Source organism: Mandrillus leucophaeus, unplaced genomic scaffold (assembly GCF_000951045.1).
Source record: "Mandrillus leucophaeus isolate KB7577 unplaced genomic scaffold, Mleu.le_1.0 Scaffold160, whole genome shotgun sequence".
Classification (NCBI taxonomy): Eukaryota; Metazoa; Chordata; class Mammalia; order Primates; family Cercopithecidae; genus Mandrillus; species Mandrillus leucophaeus.
The window spans coordinates 776,213-796,893 of record NW_012101588.1 but is presented as its reverse complement, the minus strand read 5'-3'; the positions used below and the strand labels follow the sequence as shown (position 1 = coordinate 796,893).

Sequence of the window (20,681 nt, the reverse complement as noted above, 5' to 3'; positions counted from 1 at the left end):
TCTTCCCCTAAATTGAGTGCTATATGCCCATGGGAAAAAGCATCACATATTCAAATTAAAAGCAGCTCGGAATGGGTGTCAAAGGAGACTGAAATGGGTGCATTGAGGTGTTCCAGTCAACCAGAGAAGGCTCAGTGCTGGTGTGTTCCTGCTGGCAGTAGCAGAAGGGAAGTGCTGTGTGACACTCCTGAAATCTAATCACTCCAGGTGCATTGACAGACGTGCTCCATTATGCTGGTGCATTTTCTTAATGTGGGTCTTTATTTCCTCTGGGTTTTGAAATTGCCTTTTGCAAAATTTTAACCCCTTTATCTGAAGTAAGAAGTAAAAGGGCTTTGTGTTTTATCGCCTCTGGTGCATGGAGGAATTAACTCTTTGACAGAGACCTCAGGAAGGGTGGAAATCAGCAGAGAGAGAGTTAGGGGCCTGCTTCTGGGAAACTTTCTTCCTTCTCATTCATCTCTTCAATGTTCTGCCTCTATGGCTGGAGTCCCATACTTGAGTATTAGTAATGACTGATAATATTACAAATACTGAACTAGTATTACGGATTAGTATTACTAATATTAATAATATTACTAATTACTAGGCATGTCTGGGAAGAATGCAAGCCACAGATACATCATTACTACTATGAGTAGTAATTAGTAGTTACTAATAGGCATGACACCTGTTTTGAATGAGGTATAAGAAGTGAAGGTCTCTAGAAAAGTAAGTTTTCATTTAAAGGCATCTATGAAGATTTCTTACCAAAAACCATCAGTGGGAGCTCAAGCCAGATGTTAGTGAGCCGGTAGACCAGGAATGGCGTGATGATGCCACCAATGTCACACATTGAGGAACAGACGTGGACGCCAAGATTCCTAGAATGCAGGAAACTGATTTAACTTGTTAACTTATCACAGTGCAGTAGTTATCTCCCACCCAACCCTGAGTAAACACTTCCTCAAATCATTAAAATGTTCGAGAGCTATAGTGTACACTGCTCAGGTGACGAGTGTGCACCAAAATCTCAGAAATCACCACTGAAGAACTTATTCATATAACCATATACCACCTGTTTCCCAAAAACCTATTGAAATAAAAAAACAAAACAAAAATAAAATTTTCAAGAGTTTAAAAAAAATTCATGTTATTTTCAATGCATATTATGTGTGTGTGTGTGTATATATATATACACACATAATTCCATTCATATTCTGTCATTCTTGTTTTGTATAAACTTTCAGATTTTTTTTAATGGTAGGAGGAGCAATTGTTTCTTTTTACTTCCATCACCTAGCTTCCCTAAGCTGTTTCTATGGATCTGTTTGTGCTGTTCCACATCAATCTCCTCTGTAGCCACTGGGCAATCCCTGTCTTGCAATTCAATTTTCTGTTCTCATCATGGCCTCTGTATTTTACCCCAGCCTGTAACTGTGAGAGGTGAACTGCTGGGCCTGGCTGGACCTTTACATGTTCTCACCTTCCCTTACACTGTGTTTTGAAGGTAAGATGTCCTTTGTCTGCACTTGTGGTGGTTCCAGCCAATGAACAAATGTCCCACCCACCCTCTTCATTCTAAGGAAAATGCACTCACCTAATGAATGTGGGATACAGTTCAGCATTGACCAGGCAGACTATCTCATAGGCCATTGTGATCCCCATTCTTCCCAAGCATGAGACAATAATTCTTAGCCATTGTAGATCTAAGAGGGAAAAGCACAGTACTTATCCATATACAGATGATTCTTCATTTTCAGACAATGTTCCAGAGTGGGACTGTGAGGAGAAATTCCCCATCCCAGAATGGGACAAGAAAAAAAAAAATGACTTCTTCTATAGGCTCATGTTAATGTCAGCAGATTCTCACATTTGTCCATCTTAACCTCAGACACAATGCTAATTCTCTCTTTTTTTAAAAGGATATTATTTTTTTTAGAGCAGTTTTAGGTTCGTAGCAAAAGGGAGAGGAAGGTACAGAGATTTCCCACATAACCTCTGCCCCCACACATGCATTCCCCCCGTCACCGCCCATCATCGACATTTTCCACAGAGTGGTATGTTTGTTACTTGATGAACCTTCAGTGGCAGTGATAATCACCCCAAATCCATAGTTGGCATTAGGGTTCACTCTTGGTGGTACATTTCCTGTGGGTTTGGACAAATGCATAATGACCTATATCCACTATTTTAGTGTTATATGGAATAATTTCACTGCCCTAAAAATCCTCTGTTCTCTTAACTTTAGACCTCAGTTACTAATGACAATGGAGTTATACCAGTTTCCAAAGCTGGGCCAACTTTATAGAAGTCAAAGAAAGAGCAAAATATGGGCACATTTAAACAACTGCTAATAACAAAAGGATTCAAACGAAGCTCCATATTGCTAAAAGGATTCTCTTATATAGGTGTTTGTTCCCCTTCATTGAGAAAGCATTTTAAAAAGAAAAAAAGGAGCTGAATAGTTGTTTATGGATGGCATTTACTTACATTTTTCTCATTTATTCTGCAGGTTGATGCAGGGAGGTCAAGAGAGTCCCCTAATTAACACCCAGGAAATGCTGGAGTAAGACCTTGACCTGGGCCTGCTTTCCCAAGGCCTATGCTCTCTGCTCCAGGTCATCTTGGTGGCTTGCAGCATGGGGCTCTAGAGTCTCTCTTGTTATATCACATCAAGGAACGATTGGGTGCAATTTTTCCTAAAGGGAGGCTGGCCATGTGAATTTACTCGGAAGGGTCCCAGATACTACCCTCCAATTTGTCTTTCCAAATTGATTTGGATGACAAATTACATAGTTTTCCTATCAGTGGGCCGTGACACTCCCTTTCTCCAGGGTCTTGGAGATAATACTCCAACTTGGTCTGAAACTTACCACCAGGGATAAAACCTGAGGCCAGACAGGCTGCCCCTGCAACTATATTTGATGCAGCCCAAGGGTAACGGCGGCCGATGCGGTCGATGGTGAGGATGACCATGAAGGCAGCTGGGAATTCAACCAGGGCAGAGTAGAAGAATTCCAGGTAGATATTGTCCCCTGCAAGGCCCATGTGCATGATGAGGCCCTGGTAGAGTACAGAGCTCGTGAACCTGAGCAAAGAGGAGAATTCAGGTCAAGTCAAGCACCAAACACAGGGCACTAAGAAAGAGAGGCTTCTGGAAAAATAATGTGGATTGTAGGTCACCTTTCCCTGTGATCATCTCCTTGCTAGTCCCCCATCCCACTGCTTTTATAATCTCTGATCCACTTCAGTGGCTGGCTGTGGCTGGGTGGTTTCCAAGAACCAAGAGAAGGAAAGAAATTAGAATAGTTAGAAATAATTAGAAATCACAATAATGTTTCCTGGACAAATTGAAAACCAAGAAGAATGTCTTAATGGAATGATTTATTTTATCTTTTATTTTATTTATTTATTTTTGACAGAGTCACTCTGTTGCCCAGGCTGGAACGCAATGGTAAGATCTCAGCTCACTAAAAACTCTACCTTTCAGATTCAAGTTATTCTCCTGCCTCAGCCTCTCTAGTAGTTGGGATTACAGATGTGGACCACCTGCTAATTTTTGTATTTTTAGCAGACATGGGGTTTCGCCATGTTAGCCAGGCTGGTCTTGAACTCCTGGCTTCATGTGATCTGCCGGCCTCGGCCTCCCAAAGTGCTGGGATTACAGGTGTGAGCCACTGTGCCTGGCCAATGGAATGATTTATTTAGTAAAACTATATCAAGTTATTAGTAGTTGTGAATTATTTCTCTCTTTGGGGTACTCTAGTGCAGTTGGGATCAAAAGAACTGACTACTTAATTCAAATTTTAGGAAACCAGAAGACCAAGTGAGTACAGCTTCCCTTCTTGATGACTTCTCTACTGGCCTGATACGAACAACATTTGGACAATGTTTCTAGTTTATTAACTAAAAATGGTCTTTATATATAATGGAAAATATGAGGATAATCAACAAAAGTCACGATTACTCAGAAGAGGAAAGAAGGACAATGAGGCCGAATTTCAAAGCTGCCTCTCTTATGCACTATTGTAAAGGTTGCTAAATTAATTCCTGATGAGCTTTGCTTTTGTCAGTGATTGTAAATCTCCATTTGCCTGGGAGATCCAATGTGCCCTGAAAAGATGCATTCCCCACTAGAGAAAGCATGGCTCGAAGCTCTGAGAGCAACCTGTAGATAGCAAACACAATAAAGATCAAGTCACTGGGCTGTGAAGCCACTGGAATTACTCTTGGGAATTATTCTTCTTCAGAAATTTATTTTTTCTCCAGGTAGAAAAGAAAAAAGGAAAGAAAAGGCAATCCCACCCACACTTTTTTTTTTTTTTTTTTTTTTTTTTGCCAGCTCTGTGCTACAATAGAGATCTACATTCATCACCAATTAAGTTATACCAATAGTTCTCTATTTGGGCTATGCATTAGAATCACCTGGAGTATTAAAAAACTGGTTCCCAAGCCCTACCCTAGAACAATTAAATCGGCATTTCCGGGGGTTTTAGCTTTGGTACTTTGTAAGCTCCCAGATGATTCCAGTGTGAAGCCGAGGTTGCCATTGCTTTGATCTGTGCTTGGGGACTATGCCGATCTTAATATTTGCCCGAGAAAAACACGGTCAGGAAAACCTACCAGACACAAGCCACATTTCTGCCCACCGTCGGCGTTAATACTGGGATGAAGTCATGTTTTCTTTCCTTCCTTAATATGAATGATTGTGATTAAAAGAATTTGGAGGCATTTCAAAGTGAAAAATATTCCTTACCAGTTGTACATCAATATCAAAGTATGTTTCCTTATCTGAGGAGTTCTGACCAAGTCAAGAAATGAAGGGTTCAGTTTCTTGCCAGTTTCCTCTTCAAGTCTCAGGCGCTAAGAAAAGGAATAGAAAGGATGGCTTTGTATATTTAATGCTAGTGTCCCTGGGTCACATAGGGAATAACAGTAATTCCTTACCCATCCTGAGCACCCATCTCATGCCCAGCACTAGAACAAGCACTCTCCATACTGTGTCTCATTTCATCTTTTTTTTTTTTTTTTGAGACAGAGCCTCTTGCCGGGGCTGGAGTGCAGTGGCGCAATCTCAGCTCACTGCAACCTCCCCCTCCTGGGTTCAAGCAATCCTCTCCCTCAGCCTCCCGAGTAGCTGGGATTACACGAATGCACCACAATGCCCAGCTATTTTTTTTTTTCCTGAGACAGAGTCTTGCTCTATTGCCCAGGCTGGAGTGCAGTGGCGTGATCTTGGCTCACTGCAACCTCTGCCTCCTGGGTTCAAGCAATTCTTCTGCCTCACCCTCTTGAGTAGCTGGGATTATAGGCACCTGCCACCACGCCCAGCTCATTTTTGTATTTTTAGTAGAGACAGGGTTTCACCATGTTGGCCAGGCTGGTCTCGAACTCCTGACATAGTGATCTGCCCGCCTCGGCCCCTCAAAGTGCTGGGATTGCAGGCATGAGCCACTGCACCCGACCAATTTTTGTACGTTTAGTAGAGATGGGGTTTCGCCATGTTGGCCAGGTTGGTCTCGAGCTCCCAACCTCAGGTGATCTACTTGTCTCCACCTCCCAAAGTGATGGCATTACAGGCGTGAGCCATCATACCTGGCCTATTTTCTAATAAACTTAATTTTCTCTTTTCTACCCCTGTGGAATGAAAAGGTTTGAGGTCAATGTGGTGAGATCTACTGAAGGCAAACAATAAACACAGGTAGCGAACACCTCTGTAACTGGATTCTGTTTAAGAAGGCAGGGGATTGCTTAAAAGCTTTGGAGCCTGGTGTGATGGCTCATGCCTGTAATCCCAGCATTTTGGGAGGCCGAGGTGGGTGGATCACCTGAGGTCAGGAGTTTGAGACCAGTCTAGCCAGCATGGCGAAACTCTGTCTCTACCAAAAATACAAAAATTAGCTTGGCGTGGTGGCGCTCCTCTGTAATTCTGGGTACTAGGGAGGCTAAGGCAGAAGAATCACTTGAACCTGGGAAGTGGAGGTTGCAGTGAGCTGAGATTGTGCCACAGCACTCCAGCCTGGGCGACAGAGCAAGACCCTATCACAAAAAAAAAAAAAAAAAAAAAAAAAAAAAAAAAAAAAAAAAAAAAGCTTTTTGGACAATTTCTATCCAAAGTGTTTAAAATTCTAAGAAATCATGTGTGTTTAAAGAACTGCTTTACTGATCCAAGAATCTGACCTGAGGATGGTGAATATGCAGATGATGGGGGTGCTGGGCACCTGGGCAGAGGAGACTGGTGAAGGTGTAAGTTGCACAAGACAGAAAATCCTCAGCTGACCTTTAAATGATTTCTGGTTCTGTTTTAGTTTGATGTTTTCCACCTGTTTGAAATATTCTCCCACGGAACCACAAATCCTAGTACATAAAATTCTCTGTTGCATTCCGCTACAGGTAAGCCAAAATGCAAGGGGGTGGGCGCTTCCATGGTTCCCCGCTGAGATCACTGGTGTGCATGAATCTTACCAGAGCCTCCCTTTTCTCCGTCCCTTGATTTGATACCTAAGGCCCTGGCTCACCTGAAGGGAGGCAGGTAGAGATTTTCCATTTTTCTTTGCGATGTGCTTAAAGATTCTCATGGCTTCAGCATTCTTATTCTGGGAGATCAGCCACCTGGGAGACTCAGGTATGCACCTAGGGTACAAGGTGAGCAGAAGGCAAATCTTACTGAATCCTCCTTACCCCATCCCCCATTTTTAATCAGATTTCTCTGAGGATGTTAATACAGTTGGATCTCCAAAGAAAATAATACTCGTGTAGGGGGATATGTGATTCTTTCCTCCCTCAAGTGCTAAATTCCTCCTCAGGGATTTCTAAGCAGAAACACAGGAAGCAAGCTGCAAAGCAGGGTGCAGCTGAACATCCAGCTCCTGTTGCAAGGAGGAGAGGCAGGTCCCTCAGGGTGGTCCTGGGCTTTGCAAAGACCTGAGAACTGGCAGAGGGGTCAAGGACTAGATGCTGGAGTATGCAAACCATTGTGGGGATGGGGAGCAAGTATGTATATGTATTATCCTCAATTTCCCAAAGGAATGAGATAAGCATTTGAGGTCAGATGGTGAGATAACTGAAAAGCCAGACTTTATAGTCTGAGCTTGATGTAGCAGGGTTCGGGGAGCTCTTGCAGATTCTTGAGCAAGACTAGAACCATTGACCCTGTGTCTGGAGGGAACTCTGAGCAGCTGAGTTCAGGGTGAATGAGTTCAGGGTGGAGGTTCAGGGGGAGGAGAAACTGGAGAAAGGAGGTGATAGGGCCGCTGTTGTGGCAGTTATGGTGTAAACGTAGGAAGGCCCCAGTTGGGATCACCACTCTGGGAGAGAAGCTGCTCTGAGAGGCAGGGCTTAAAAGGAATTTGGAATGGATGTTTTTGTGGAAGTGTAATGGAGAGAGCAGGAAGGGTCACTCTCAGGGTGTAATGGACTGAATGTCTCTGTCCACCCTGAAGTTCATGCACTAATGCCCTCACCCACAGTGTGCAATTTGGAGTTGGGCCTTTGGGAGGTAATTAAGTTAAGCTGAGATCTGGAGAGTGGGGCCCCCAGATGTCCTTATAAGAAGAGGAAGAAAGACTAGAGTGTTATTTTTTCTCCACCATGTGGGGGCCCACAAGTGGGATGTCTGCAAGCCAGGAAGTGGGCTCCCATTAGGAACAAATCTGCCAGCACCTGGATCTTAGACTTCCCAGCCTCCAGAACTATGAGAAATATGTTTTTAAATACCCGGTCCATGGCATTTTGTCACTGCAGTCTGAGCTGGTAAGACAGAGAGTTTTATTGGCTTTTGGATAAGAAACAGGCTTCCTGGAAAGAGTTGAGATGTTTAATTCTCAGACAAGACAGCCATGGGAAGAACAAGTAGGTAAATCCAGGAGGAACTACATAAATGGGTTGTGGCATGGGAGAGAGATTTGGTCTGATAATCCAGTATCTCCTTTGCTTTATTTCACATACTCTCACGTTAGGGGTTTCTAATAGTTTCTGGTATTTCCCATGTGTTTCCCTTGGGCAGAGATGACAAATATATTTTACTTGCCTTGGTAACTCTGATTGATTGATATGGTCTGTCTAGAGTGTTGTGTTGGCCTTATCTGGGATGAAGAACACTGTGATTCACTGGGGATGTCTGCCTTGAGCATGAGTATTGGGAAATGGTGACACAAGTGCCATGCTCTGCTTTCTCCACCCTAAAGTTTCCTCTGAGGAGGGAGAGAATGGTACTAGTGACATTTTCAGTCTCTTCAAAGGGCCTACTGCCCAAATTGTACCACAGCTGCCAGAAGCTAATTTAAACACCAGATAAATCATGTGGAAATGTAAGATCCAGGTCATAAAAACTTTAAGCCCAAAGAGAAAGGACATTTGATTTACAGAGGGAGAGACAGGTGAAGCTGATGATTTTTATTCCTGAAACATGGAATTGGGCTCTTTGTGAAATGGGTCTGGAGAGTGAAAGCAATCTCAGAATCAGAAAGACAGTGTGCATTAAGGAAGGTAAACTTTTTAGCAAAATAAAATACTTTGATTTCTTTCCTTTTTATTCCAAATGGACTTACCAGTAATAGAGCAAGAAGCAGAAGTTGGGTAGAGTAACTGTGAACTGCAACCACCTCCAGTGAGGAAGTGCGTAAGCCACACCAGCTAGCATCAGGAGCCCAACTGTAAAGGCAGCTTGGTAAAAAATCCCCACTGTTCTCCGATAGCTCCGCCCAACAAATTCTGTAACTGCAGAGATAATTCAAATGGTTAGTGTAATTCAATACAATAATGAGTTGGCTGTCCAGCTATCAGGAAACTAGAACGCCAACCTCAAAAATACAGACAAATTCGAGAATATTCTATACAACTCTCTGAATATTTGTACGTGTTTTTTGGTTTTTATTTTGTTATAACTATTGCTATTTTACTAATTAATAAATCTAACAGTCCCATTGGAGATGGGATGAAAGGCCTGCCAACATAAGCAAATACATTTGATTTATAATTTCCATGATGCAATTGTATTTCAGATACATGCAAGATTTTGACCTAGAGTAGTAACTCAAGACCTGAACAAATAAATCAAACATTAAATTTAGACTGTTGATGATTTTTATTTAAATGAACATCTGAGTATAACTTGTTCTCTTTCATGGGTTTAACATTTATCTTGCAAGTCCTATTTGTTTATTTGCATAAATGGCTTGGTACCTTAGCAGAGGGCTGGAATCAGCTAGTGCTGGGTTGCAGGAACTGGTTTTACATGCTAGGGAATTTTACAAGCTGGTGGTTCAACCCATTGGTATCAGCCATAGTGAGAATATTACTATAAATATGCTATGCTGTTAGAAGTCAAATATTCTCTTATAGTATATGGAACTTAACTGTAACTCTGGCTACTAAGGAATAGGATATAAGTTATATTCCTGGTCCTAAAAATGGCTGGCTGAGTAACCCGGGTTGACTACAGTACTAGTGTTTTCAGTTTCCTTGTGTGTAAGTTGAGGGTAATTGTAGTTTACTAGAATAGATTTTTGCAAAGTATTAAAGTCCTTTATAAATTGACTACGTCTCTCATCATTGAACCTTATTTATGAATAGGTCTGGTAGGATGGATTTTCTTTCTACCCGATACTCCAGGGAACAGAAAACAAGAATTCCAAAAAAATTATATAAGAATCTGGGTGTCATTATGTTTACCCTTTCAGCCTTCATTTTTCTCTTTATAAGGAAGAATGCTGAATGAGTTGATATGGTTTTAGAAATTCTTTTGATATAGAAATAAAAAAACTCTCACTATTGTCTTGAAGCTGTGTCCCTTTTTCTGCATGCCACCCCCCCATCTGACTCTATTTTGGCAGCGAGGTGGCTTTGCTCTCACAGCTGCAAGCACAAACATTCTTACTCAGGATGAAGCCTATTAACCAGCTTGCTTTGCTGACCAGTCCTTGGATTAAGCGAAAAATTAACATCCATGTATAGGTTGGAGAAATGGCCATGAGAACTCCAGATGCAGCATTTATGAGGATTGTAGTTAGGAGGCAGAGCTTACGGCCAAACCTGCAGGAAGAAAAACAAAGAGAGGGAATCAAATTAATTTTGATTTGTGAAGATTCCATGAAAATGCATGGAAGTTATGGAAATCTAAACAAAATCAGAAGTTAATTTTGTAAATTCAGGAGGCCCAGACTGATAGCCACAAAGGGAATCTGTGACTCCAGGTTCATGTAGCACTTTTCATCAGCACACTATGTGTAAGTTTTCAGCAGGATAAGCCCCATTCACCCCAGGTTCAAGTACTTTCTCAGTCCCACACTGTGGCAGGTATTCAGGGAAAGAGTAATTCTTCCAGGCCATCCCGTGCTGAATATCCTATGGTCCTATCTAGGTCTTACATCGCCTTGTGAGCTGTGGCCTTTGCACTAACAGTTTCAACCAATTATCCACCCAAGAATGTTTTCGCTTTGAAAACAAAATTCAGTGTTCAGTATTTACCCCCTTTCTTTTTCAACACTGCTTTCAGGCTTTGTGAAAATTGTCTTTGGTGCCACACATGTTACTATCCTATGACAGCCTCTGTTTGGAGCACGCTGGGAAGACGGGTTCCACACATCAGATTTGGGAGACGTAGGTTTCTTCAGTTTAGGGATTTGGAAAGTTGTCCCAGTACATAGAATAGAGGAAAACAATTGGCAACCTGGGTTTAATCATGACCTTCCTACTTACCACGATGTTGGGCAACCTATTCAACCATATTCAATGTCTTCATCTGGAAAAGACCCATCTGACACAGCTGAAAAGAGGATTAAGTGAGGTATTACAGGTAAGGAGCTTGGCACATAGCCTGCCTCTGACCCCTTCCTTCCTTTCTTCCTTCTGTTTGCAAAGCTGGCTCAGCTCAGAGAGTTGACTTGGGGCCCAGTACTGTTATTTTCACCATGTCCTAGTTTTCTTGTAAAAGACACCCTAATCCCCTTAGTGGATATTTTAAAAAATTCTTCATAGAAAACAATGTTTATTTAATCTTTGTTTTTCCTCTTCAATTGGAAGGACAGCTTTTTGTTACTAGGATTGCTCATTTTAATGGTGGATAAACATTGTTTAATGGATGCCTTTATTATTATGCAACTATATTCTAGTGAAGGTGTCAAATACTAACCATTTCAAAATAATCCACATTATTAATAATTATTTTGGAATAGTAACATTTTAAATATGAAATTTAAAGGTTAAGCAGTCACATTGGTAATTAGTGTTAACTAGTAAATTTCATAAGTCTTAAAACTCTGTCTTGACCATGTAATTTTGTTTTTAAAAAATTTTTATTTTTAGTTCTGGGGTACATGTGCAGGATGTGCAGGTTTGTTACATAGGTAAATGTGTGCCATGGTGGTTTGGTGTGCCTATCAACCCATCACCTAGGTAACCATGTAATTTCTTAATTCTCAGTCAATGGTTCCCCACTGTAAATATACAACCTCTTGGCCTCTAATTCAAAGCCTTCCAAAGTCACATCTCAACTTAATTTTTTAGCTTTTCTTTCCACATTCTTCTACCCAAACCCCTTCCTTTACCCTCAAAGAGTATATAATCTATAAACATTGACTCAAATGGTACTTCTTCAACTTCCAAAACTGCTTTAGGCACACAATAGAATACCACAGTAGTGCTCCATGTAGATGGACAAAATCTTTTAGGTGATGAGAGGGAATATTCATCATTTGAAACTCAGAGCAAGAAAATCATATCCGTGATGTGGAAGAACTTCACTGGGGACATGTTCCACACAGGGAGGCAATGCTACTTAAAACAACAGTAAGGCATGGCTAGAATAAATTTGGGGAATCTGGGATAGAGGTTTGAGATTCCTCCTACCCTTCAGCAGGGCTATTTAAATGGTTAAATGAAAAACAATCAGATGAAACAGGAGAGGAAGGGTGGACTCCCCATACTGCCGGCTTGGTAAGTCTTTTAACTACTTGCTACTCAGAACGTGGCTGAGGACTATTAGCATGGGCTTGGGAACAGCATCACCTGGGAGCTGGTTAGAAATACAGAATTTCAGGCCCACCCAGATCTGCTGGATCAGAATCTGAATTTTAGTAAGATCCCCAGGAGATTTATATGCACCTTAACATTTGGGAAGCAGTGCATTAATTTCATGGAGCCTCAGTTTCTTCACCCATTGTAAATTATGGATCATGAAATCTACTTTAAAAGGCTCTTGCGATCCTAAATGAAATATAACAAATGAGGATGCCCAATAAAGTGACTGGCACACAGTAATCAGTGGTGAACTTGTTTTGAAAGATCACATATAGTTGGCTAAGTTTGACTGCAACCCACTGGGACTTTAATTCTGCTTTTGATGCAGGACAGGCAGCCACCAAAATTGGGGCTTAGCCCGGGAGGGTTCTTGGCTTTGCCCAGGAAAGAATTAAAGGGCAAGCTGGTGTTGTTAAATAGCAATTTTTATTGAAGCTGCAGTGTATAGCAGCAGCACCTCTGCTCCTTGTGGAGCAGGAATATTCCATAGGCAGTGTGCCTAGAATAGCAACTCAGAGGAGGCTGTTCTGTCCTCATATTTATTTTTAATTATATGCAAATTAATTTACATTATAAATTTTAATTATAGTTTAAATTATAAATTTAGTTATATGCAATCCACTTTTAATTATATGCAAATTAAGGGATGGCTTATACAGAAATTTCTAGGAAAAGGGTGGTAACTTCTGGGTGGTAAAGTCATTGCCATTAAAAGGGGGTGGTGATTGCCATGTTGCCATGACAATAGTAAACTGACATGGTGCCCTGGTGGGCATGTCTTATGCAAAACTGCTCCTGCCTGGGATCTGTTTTAGCTAGTCCTCAATTTGGTCCAGTGTCCAAGCCGTGCCTCCAGAGTCTCTCCTCCTAGCTCACTTTGATCTAGTTCCATCACAACATATAAAAGTAAGGTGCTGGCTCTTGAGAGCTAATGATCAGACTTCTGGAAAATTTGCAAGCTAATTGTTAGCATAACCATTATTAAAAATTAAATTATATACATTTATAATTAAATTGTATTGAAAACAAGTGTAATATGCAAAACATCACTTTCCAATGATTTTACTATATTCGGCCATCTATGCTTGTGAGGTTATTTACATCTACTATATCTGCATGGTGGAAATGCTGTGTAATGGCGCACACTTCTAGCCAACTCTGTCTCCCATGATGTCATTTTTGTAGGCTTAAGTGAACCACAGTGGGTATATTTACACCAGAGAAATCAATAAGCACTACAAACTGGGACTTTCCCTCCCAGATGACTGTTGTCAAGCATTTACAAGCATGCCACACTAAATACAGCATTTATGGCCAGGCGCAGTGCTCATGCATGTAATCCCAGCACTTTGGGAGGCCGAGGTGGGCAGATCACCCAAGGTCAGGAGTTTGAGATCAACCTGGCCAACATGGTGAAACCCTGTCTCTACTACAAAAATTAGCTGGGCGTGGTGGTAGGCACCTGCAATCCCAGCTACTCGGGAGCCTGAGGCAGGAGAATTGCTTGAACCCAGGAGGCAGAGGTTGCAGTGAGCCGAGATTGCACCACTGCACTCCAGCCTGGGTGACAGAGCAAGACTCTGTCTCAAAAAATAAAAATAAAAAATAAAAAAAAATAGCACTTATAATTATTGCTCATGAGAATAAAAACAACATGGAATTGGTGAGGAATTGCTTTTCTGTCTCAGGTGATACTCAAAATCATGGATTAGGAAGTTACGGGTATATTCTCAGGTCCACTCTTAGTCTTACTTACAATCTTTTCATAATGCCTTACTGGTTTTATTTTAATTATTCATGGAAGACAATGCGTTTTAATGTTGGTTTAATCTGTGAATACACTGGGGATCCATGATATTCTTGTCCCATTGGATAAACTCTGAAAATTGTAGGCATTAACTATACGAAAACCAAATAGCTTTCTCATTGCTTAAGGCTAGGCTTCTCACTCTGCAGGCAGGCACAGAACAGAAGAAGGCCAATGGCCAGCCAAGCTTCAGGCGGTGTAAGAAAAAGAAGTCAAGGCATGGAGACGGCCTCTGGGGGAAGAATAACGAGTACGTACCTTGACAGAGGAGATTTCAACAATAGGTACAAAATAATGAGATCATCTAAGCAGGTGGATAATTGACCAGGGCTTATAACTCAGGAATGCACGGTCAGTAGGGATTTATCACCAATCTCCTACTTGTTGAGTGGAACACGAATAATTAACTAATTTCTTAACCCACTGAGCAAGGGTTAAAGATTGAGTCACCTGTTTACTCACAGCCTGCCAGGGAATGAGTGTTAGTACCTCTACCTGATGGTGGAGGAGGGAGTGCAGAGAGTGAATGCCTGCAGGGCCAGAGCTGCCCAGGGGTGCGATGGACTCCGGACCTCCCCTTGTTAATGTGTCTCTTCTGACTTAATGGGTCATCTTTAAAGAATCATCCTCAATTCTGCGGCAATAAAAATAAAAACAAATGACCTTCCCTTTCACCTTGCAAGCCTCTCACAGAAAGCTCCAGGAAGAGCCTTGCCAGGGCAGCTGAGAAGACAATTAATAACCATGGGTGATGGATGAGGTGCACGTGGCCCACGCCTCCACTTTTATCCCTCTTCTCTTCTGCTGCCAGGTAGGCCCTTGGCCCCTGTGAAGTGCATGTGCCTTGGGGGTGTGATATATTAAGCCATCATCATTAATCTTTAACACATTTGCAAGTTTTAACTCAGCCTAACAATATAATACAATCAGAGAAAATGTTCTACTTGCATTTAACATTATACTCAGATTTGGATAATATCATAGATGTAGTTGGGGGTGGCATGGAAGGGCAACAAGCATAAAATACATTTACTTTACCATTTATTTCAGTTACATATTTATATTTTACATGTAAATTCATAATTATGTATTTAGATATAATTATATGTTTGTGTATTATATATAATAATATATATGTATCACTATCTCACTAGGTGATTACTGATTAAGTGGAATACTATCACTCACAATATTGAACAGTGCCTGGCCCCGGAAAACACTCAATAAACAGTGTTATGAATATTAAATAATTAGCCCTGATGGCCAAGTTATCTAAAGTGCTTATCAACTGTGAAGCAAACTTTTTGGTTCCTTTTCCTTTTGAGGACTTCTAAAAATGTCTCATTGGTCATCAAGAGAGCAAAGCTGCGTGTTGTAAGAAACTTGCAGGACAGTGAGTGTGGGATTCCAAAATGCTGGATAAGTAAGAGCTACAGCAATAGCTTGATTCGTACAAACACTGACTTGCTGAAGACACAGACTCATCAGAGAGGCCTCTTGTCATCTCTCCAGGGACAATGACATTGCAGAGGTGGACATTTACCCCTCTTGTTGTAGACAGACCCTGTTTCCCTTTCTTTAAGTTATAGGTTCCACACATATAGTCACATGTGGCCCCAGGAACCCAATTCAGGACTCTTGCAATCCCACGGGTATTAGGGAGATTCTACATCAGGCCTGGTGCTGGGGGCTCCCAGCATATGTGAGACAAGCAGAGGATAGGATTGAGCTCAGAGGTCCTGAAGGCTGATGGCTAGGTGGATGGTGATGAGGCCAAAAAATGAATTGGGAATTACAAAAGGGATGAAATCATCTGTTACTCTCCCTTCGGACTTTAAGCTTCTGCATAGCCCACATGCAAGACTTGCTGTGTAATGTTGAAACATCTGTCTATGACCCCGGATAATTTGAAAATAAAGACATTGGTCATGGTTATCCAAGCGGCAGAAGAAATTTAAGATTGTAAAAACACCAGCAGGAAGGCCAGGAGACTGTGGTCTGTGTGCCTGGGAAAGGATGGGATGCAAGCAGGGGCAGGGGCATACGAATGTTCTCCAAACCTTTGGGATTGTTTAAATTCCACCACAGGTGATTCAACCTACCTGTCTGCTATGTAGCCGATGCTCATAGAACCGATAAAGAATCCTACATTCACCGATGACTGGAATAGGTCCAACATCCAGGAGTTGGCACATACCAGGTTAAACTGCCAGCAGGGGAGATGTGTTCCAAGTTGGGAGAGAAAGGAAATGAAATCCCATTAGGATTCTGTTGTACATAACTCAGCTAGGGTACTCATTAAATATTCCTTGAATTGAACTGTGTAATTAAGTGGCAATAAGCCACTGTTTCTTGATCATGTCAATTTTCTTCTTCTTCTTCGCTCTCTCTCTCTCTCTTTTCTTTTTTTTGTGAGACAGGGTCTTGCTCTGTCATCCATGCTGGAGTACAGTGGTGATCATGGCTCACTGCAGCTTCGACCTCCTGGGCTCAAGTGATCCTCACACCTCAGCCTCCCAGAATGCTGGCATTATAGGCATGAGACACTGTGCCCAGCCTCAATTTTCTTTACACAACAAAAAGGCTTGCTCTTCCATCTGGCAATTTGTCATTAACTTAAAACTATAGCATTGGCTGAATCAGCTGAAATTGGGTAATGACTCTACTTATAGACAAATTTATTTTTTTCTTTCTAATTTCAATGCACATGCAGATAGGTGTGTGGACGTGATACAATGCAGGTACCAGAAGGTCGGGCCATTTAGCATCTCCCTGCTGTCTGTTTAGTACAAGGGGATTAGGAGTGACTGCTGAAGGCTGCTGCATTTGCTCTTATTTGGAATAAGAGGAGGTGGTTGGGTGGAGCAGGTGCTGGACCAAGTCAGGAGACCCATCTTCTAGGGCTAACTCTGCTAAATCACTCACTGTGTGGCCTGGGGTAAAAACTTTTCTCTGCTTGGGGCCTCAGTTTCCTCATCTCTGTAGGAAGGAATGAGATTGGCCATGCGAGAGAGCCTCGGAGAGTTATGTGGTGTGAAGCCCATGAGCGGCCACATTTCCTGTAACTATTCGACCACCTTAGACCCTTCAAATTAGACTCTACCTACCTATCTGTTCATACGGAATATCTTCCCATCACCCAAGCAGTCATTTTAAATTAAACTAGGCAACCGGCTCTCTCAGTATTTTCAGGATAACCTAATTTCCCTATTTTGCTTTGCTTTCAATAAAAGCAAGCTCCATTTGTTTGGTCTTTTTTTCTAGTATATTTATTGGAACGAGGCTTCACAAATAGCTTTTGATGTCATCTGCAGTTTTTAACAAAATAATAGTGCCACAGCATGATCTCCAGCCCTAAATGATTTTATATGAACACTCTGAGGAAATTAAAGAGAAAAAACAGGCATCGAGAGAAAAGCACATCCCATCACACAGTCAGGCACAGTTCAGCTGAGTTCCACAGGCTTTCAGGTGTGTGTGGGCATCTGTGTGATGGAAGAATAGAGGGGGAGGTAAGGCTTCCAGAAAAAGAGGAGAATCCACAAGATTCCCTATCTTGGCAACATTTCCAGGGGTCCTAATACGCTTTTGCCTGTTTCTTACTGCAGGAACATGCACAAACTAGAATCATTATTGTCAGCATCTGAGGACATTTTAACTATCCAGTTATTCTCCAGACAAGTTAGAAGCTGCATGTTTTCATTTGGAAACTAGAATTTTGTAAGATACATGGAAACCAAAGAGCATGTCCAGGCAGGGTGTGTAAGAGCTGGGCCTTCCGCTGGTTGCTTCCTTGAGAACAGCTCCACCGTTTGCTTCCCCATCTGAGCCCTGATCTCACTTTCTTACCTCGGTGACGATGGAGGAGCCAGGCGTCTCGTACAACCAGCCGTCCCGGCAGGGGCCCAGTGGCAGGCGGCTCCTGTTGGTGTCCAGGCTGGCCAGGGGGTCCACGCAGCTGAGGGTGCTCTGGTTCCAGTCCACCTCGTAGCGCCTGCACTGTCTTGCAGAGGCCTCGCCCCCAGGTCCTGGGCCCGGCACCGTGTAGTTCAGCTCCTCTGCAGGACTCCAGCCGCAGCGCAGACTCAACTCGGCCACTCCGGGGCTCCGGCAGTGGTGGTCAGGGGTGAAGCCCAGGAAGACGATGCCCACGTAGATGGGCGTGAAGGCAACCGAGAGCAGAGATAAGAGGAAAAACATTTGCTTCTGGAAAAAGTGGAACTCCCCTCCATGCTCCAGGGCATCGTCCACGGTGGTGGTCATGATCCTGCAGGCAGGCAGACCTGAGGCTGCCCGACCTGCTTGGAGCGAGGCTGAGAGCGGCTGCAGCCAGCTCAGCACAAACCCTGGCCAGAAGTCAAAGAGGGGAGTTTACCTCTGCAAGTGACCAGCCTTCAGGGCAGGCCTTTCCTTGGTCCTGCTGACTTCAAAGGTGCACCCCTCCAGCGAGGGTGCATGTCCTTCTGCACTTCCCAAATGCCCTGAGCTCACTCCCAGGATGCCTGTCGTGTTTATTGTTAACAGATTCTCCACAGGCTTGTCGGTGCTCCACGCCAGCAGCACAAACAACCCGTCCTGTGTGTCCCACCGCAGGGAATCTGAGTGCTGGCCCATATCACAGCCCGGTCATCTTCCCGTAGTGCCCCGAGCAGCCAGGAACTTAATATACCCCTATCTCACGCGGACCACCAGCTTTTCTTCAAGGGGCTATGGAGAAAACACACGTGTTTGGCCACAAGGCCCAGGGTGATGTGAATCAGGATCTGGGTCAGAACCCTGGTCCAGATTCGAAGTGGGTTGCAGGCCTGACTGCTGGGCTCATTCTCCAACCTACAACAAGAGCCGTTGGGGTGCGTGCCGGGGCTGCTTGTTTTGATGTCGTCCAGATTTTATAACTCTGCTTTTTAAAAGTGTTTGCTCCAATCTGGTATTCCTGCATTTCAGCCCTGAAGTGTCCTTCCCCTCAACCCATCTGGAAGGAAAGAGTAAAGTGTTCACATTGCAGACAGGTCAAGTGTAAATGCAGGCAGGTGCGTCCAAGCCACTGTCTTTTGTCCTGGATTTTTCTGTTGGGGTCTGTTGGGGCTTAGAAATCCATGCCCCGAGGTGAAGGTCTCAGAAGCAAAGTCTCTCTCTCTGACCTTCTCCTGCCCTCCTGTCTCTTCTGTCACGCATCATTCTTCCCCAGGGCAAGCCACGGAAGGGAGAATCCTTCTTCCCCAAAGCAGCACATAGAAGCCAGACTCTTTTTTTCCCAAAGGCAGCCAGAAAGCCTAGAAATCTGACTGTAACTTCCCTGCTGCCTTTCTGTGTAACAGTGGGCCGTAAAGAAATCCAGACTCACATTCCAGAGGGGTCCTGTCCCCGCTGCCTGGAGGAAGGAGTACTGCACAGAGAGGCCAAGACGGATCTGAACAGATGGGCCTTGCTGATTTTCCCCTCAGCCTGCGAACATGAGCTGCTGCCCTTTTTGTCCAAGCACAGTTCTATACTGCCATCCGCAGTTTTCCCTGTATCTTTGGGTCTTCATTTGGAAGGCACCTGTGTCATGTAAAACTGTGATCAAATAAATGTGTCATGCTTTTCTCTTGTCAACCTGTCTTTTGTTATAGGGGTGTTGGCCGTGAGCCTTAGGATAAGGAAGAAAGGGATCACCCCGTTTTGCTCTCACAGGTCAGGGGCATCTCTTTAGGATGGTGTTGCTACATCTAAATGCAAGGCACACAGGAAATTTGTCTTTCCTGGTGGACAAAAGGATCCTTAATACATCGTTTTCCTGCCAAGTGGAGAAGGTGGCCTGCTGACATATCTGGAAACTAAATACCAGAAAGTTAACCCAATTTTCCTTCTTCTCCTTCTTTTATTCTATTGAATCGTCAGTGGGTGTAACAGCATAGTCTAAAAGGAGCGACCCACGGGGTCTTTATCCTTGCTGCAGCTGCAGGCTTCTTATTTCCTTAAAAAAGCAAAAAGCAGGGCGCCGGCAAGGACATCCATTGACCTCCACTGCGGCTGTGTTGGGCACACAGAGGCACTCTGCTTCATGGTGCCCTGGGCTGCTGCCAGCCCCGTTTGCTCTGAGCTGAATGAAGGGGGCTCAGATCTGTTTAGGGACTTCCTGTTCGCAGCCAGCATCGTGAGTGCATGAGCCGGAAGCCAAGGCTGCTCTGTCTGCACCTGTTCCCGGTCAAAGAGCTGAAGGATGGCAAGTTAAAGAGTTAAAAAGTGACAGAGGTTGTCAAACTTTACTCCACTTCAGGGACCCAGAGATGCTTCTGACTGCCTCTTACAAGAAATTTACAGACACGTGCACTTGAGTTTGACTCGCTTGACATGTCAAGACATCAGATCTTCACGTCATGAGCAAGGGGCACCAGGTAAGGGCCAGAAGAGCTTTGCTGGTCAATGGGAAAGAATGTTGAAATTCACTACAAATTACTTAGAGGGAACAATCAGATAAGGAGAAGTCCAGACCTCAGGTCGCTTACAGCAATGCATTTACACAGTCATTCAACATTGTTCTATGGATGCATGAGTCACAGCACAGCTGCCAAAAAATCAATCCCATTAGGTGACAGACCCTACGGAGAAGCCATATGGGCAGTGAGCAACTCAGGGAAAGAAACCACAGAGAGGAGGGGTAGACGTCCTACAGTTTGAATACGGGTATCTTGGGAAATTGTCACTTATTTTATGGGGGTGCTTACATATTCAGAAGCATGGCTGGAGTATAATCTGATCATTTAATCCATATAACCTGGTAATATATTATAATTTATGTCAGAAGTATTTCTCAACCTCTTATCAGGTTTCTCTGCAATGTAAATAAATATTGCCCCAGTGTACAACCTTCTCTGCAGCACTGAAGAAGGCC

General features: G+C 43.2%; 1 protein-coding gene across 1 annotated transcript in view; it reads right to left on the bottom strand.

The window, feature by feature from the left end:
* The window catches only part of SLC22A2 (solute carrier family 22 (organic cation transporter), member 2), a 43,657-nt gene extending 25,341 nt beyond the window's left edge, over positions 1-18,316 (bottom strand). Inside the window, exons 1-9 of the mRNA XM_011975915.1 lie at positions 17,657-18,316; positions 15,910-16,013; positions 9,860-10,014; positions 8,532-8,700; positions 6,501-6,615; positions 4,739-4,845; positions 2,856-3,070; positions 1,580-1,688; positions 751-863 (exon numbers count right to left, since the gene is read on the bottom strand). Coding sequence (XP_011831305.1) covers positions 751-863; positions 1,580-1,688; positions 2,856-3,070; positions 4,739-4,845; positions 6,501-6,615; positions 8,532-8,700; positions 9,860-10,014; positions 15,910-16,013; positions 17,657-18,070 — 1,501 coding nt within the window. The 5' untranslated portion in view covers positions 18,071-18,316. The remainder of the gene's footprint in view (positions 1-750; positions 864-1,579; positions 1,689-2,855; positions 3,071-4,738; positions 4,846-6,500; positions 6,616-8,531; positions 8,701-9,859; positions 10,015-15,909; positions 16,014-17,656) is intronic.
* Between the last annotated feature and the right edge of the window lie 2,365 nt (positions 18,317-20,681).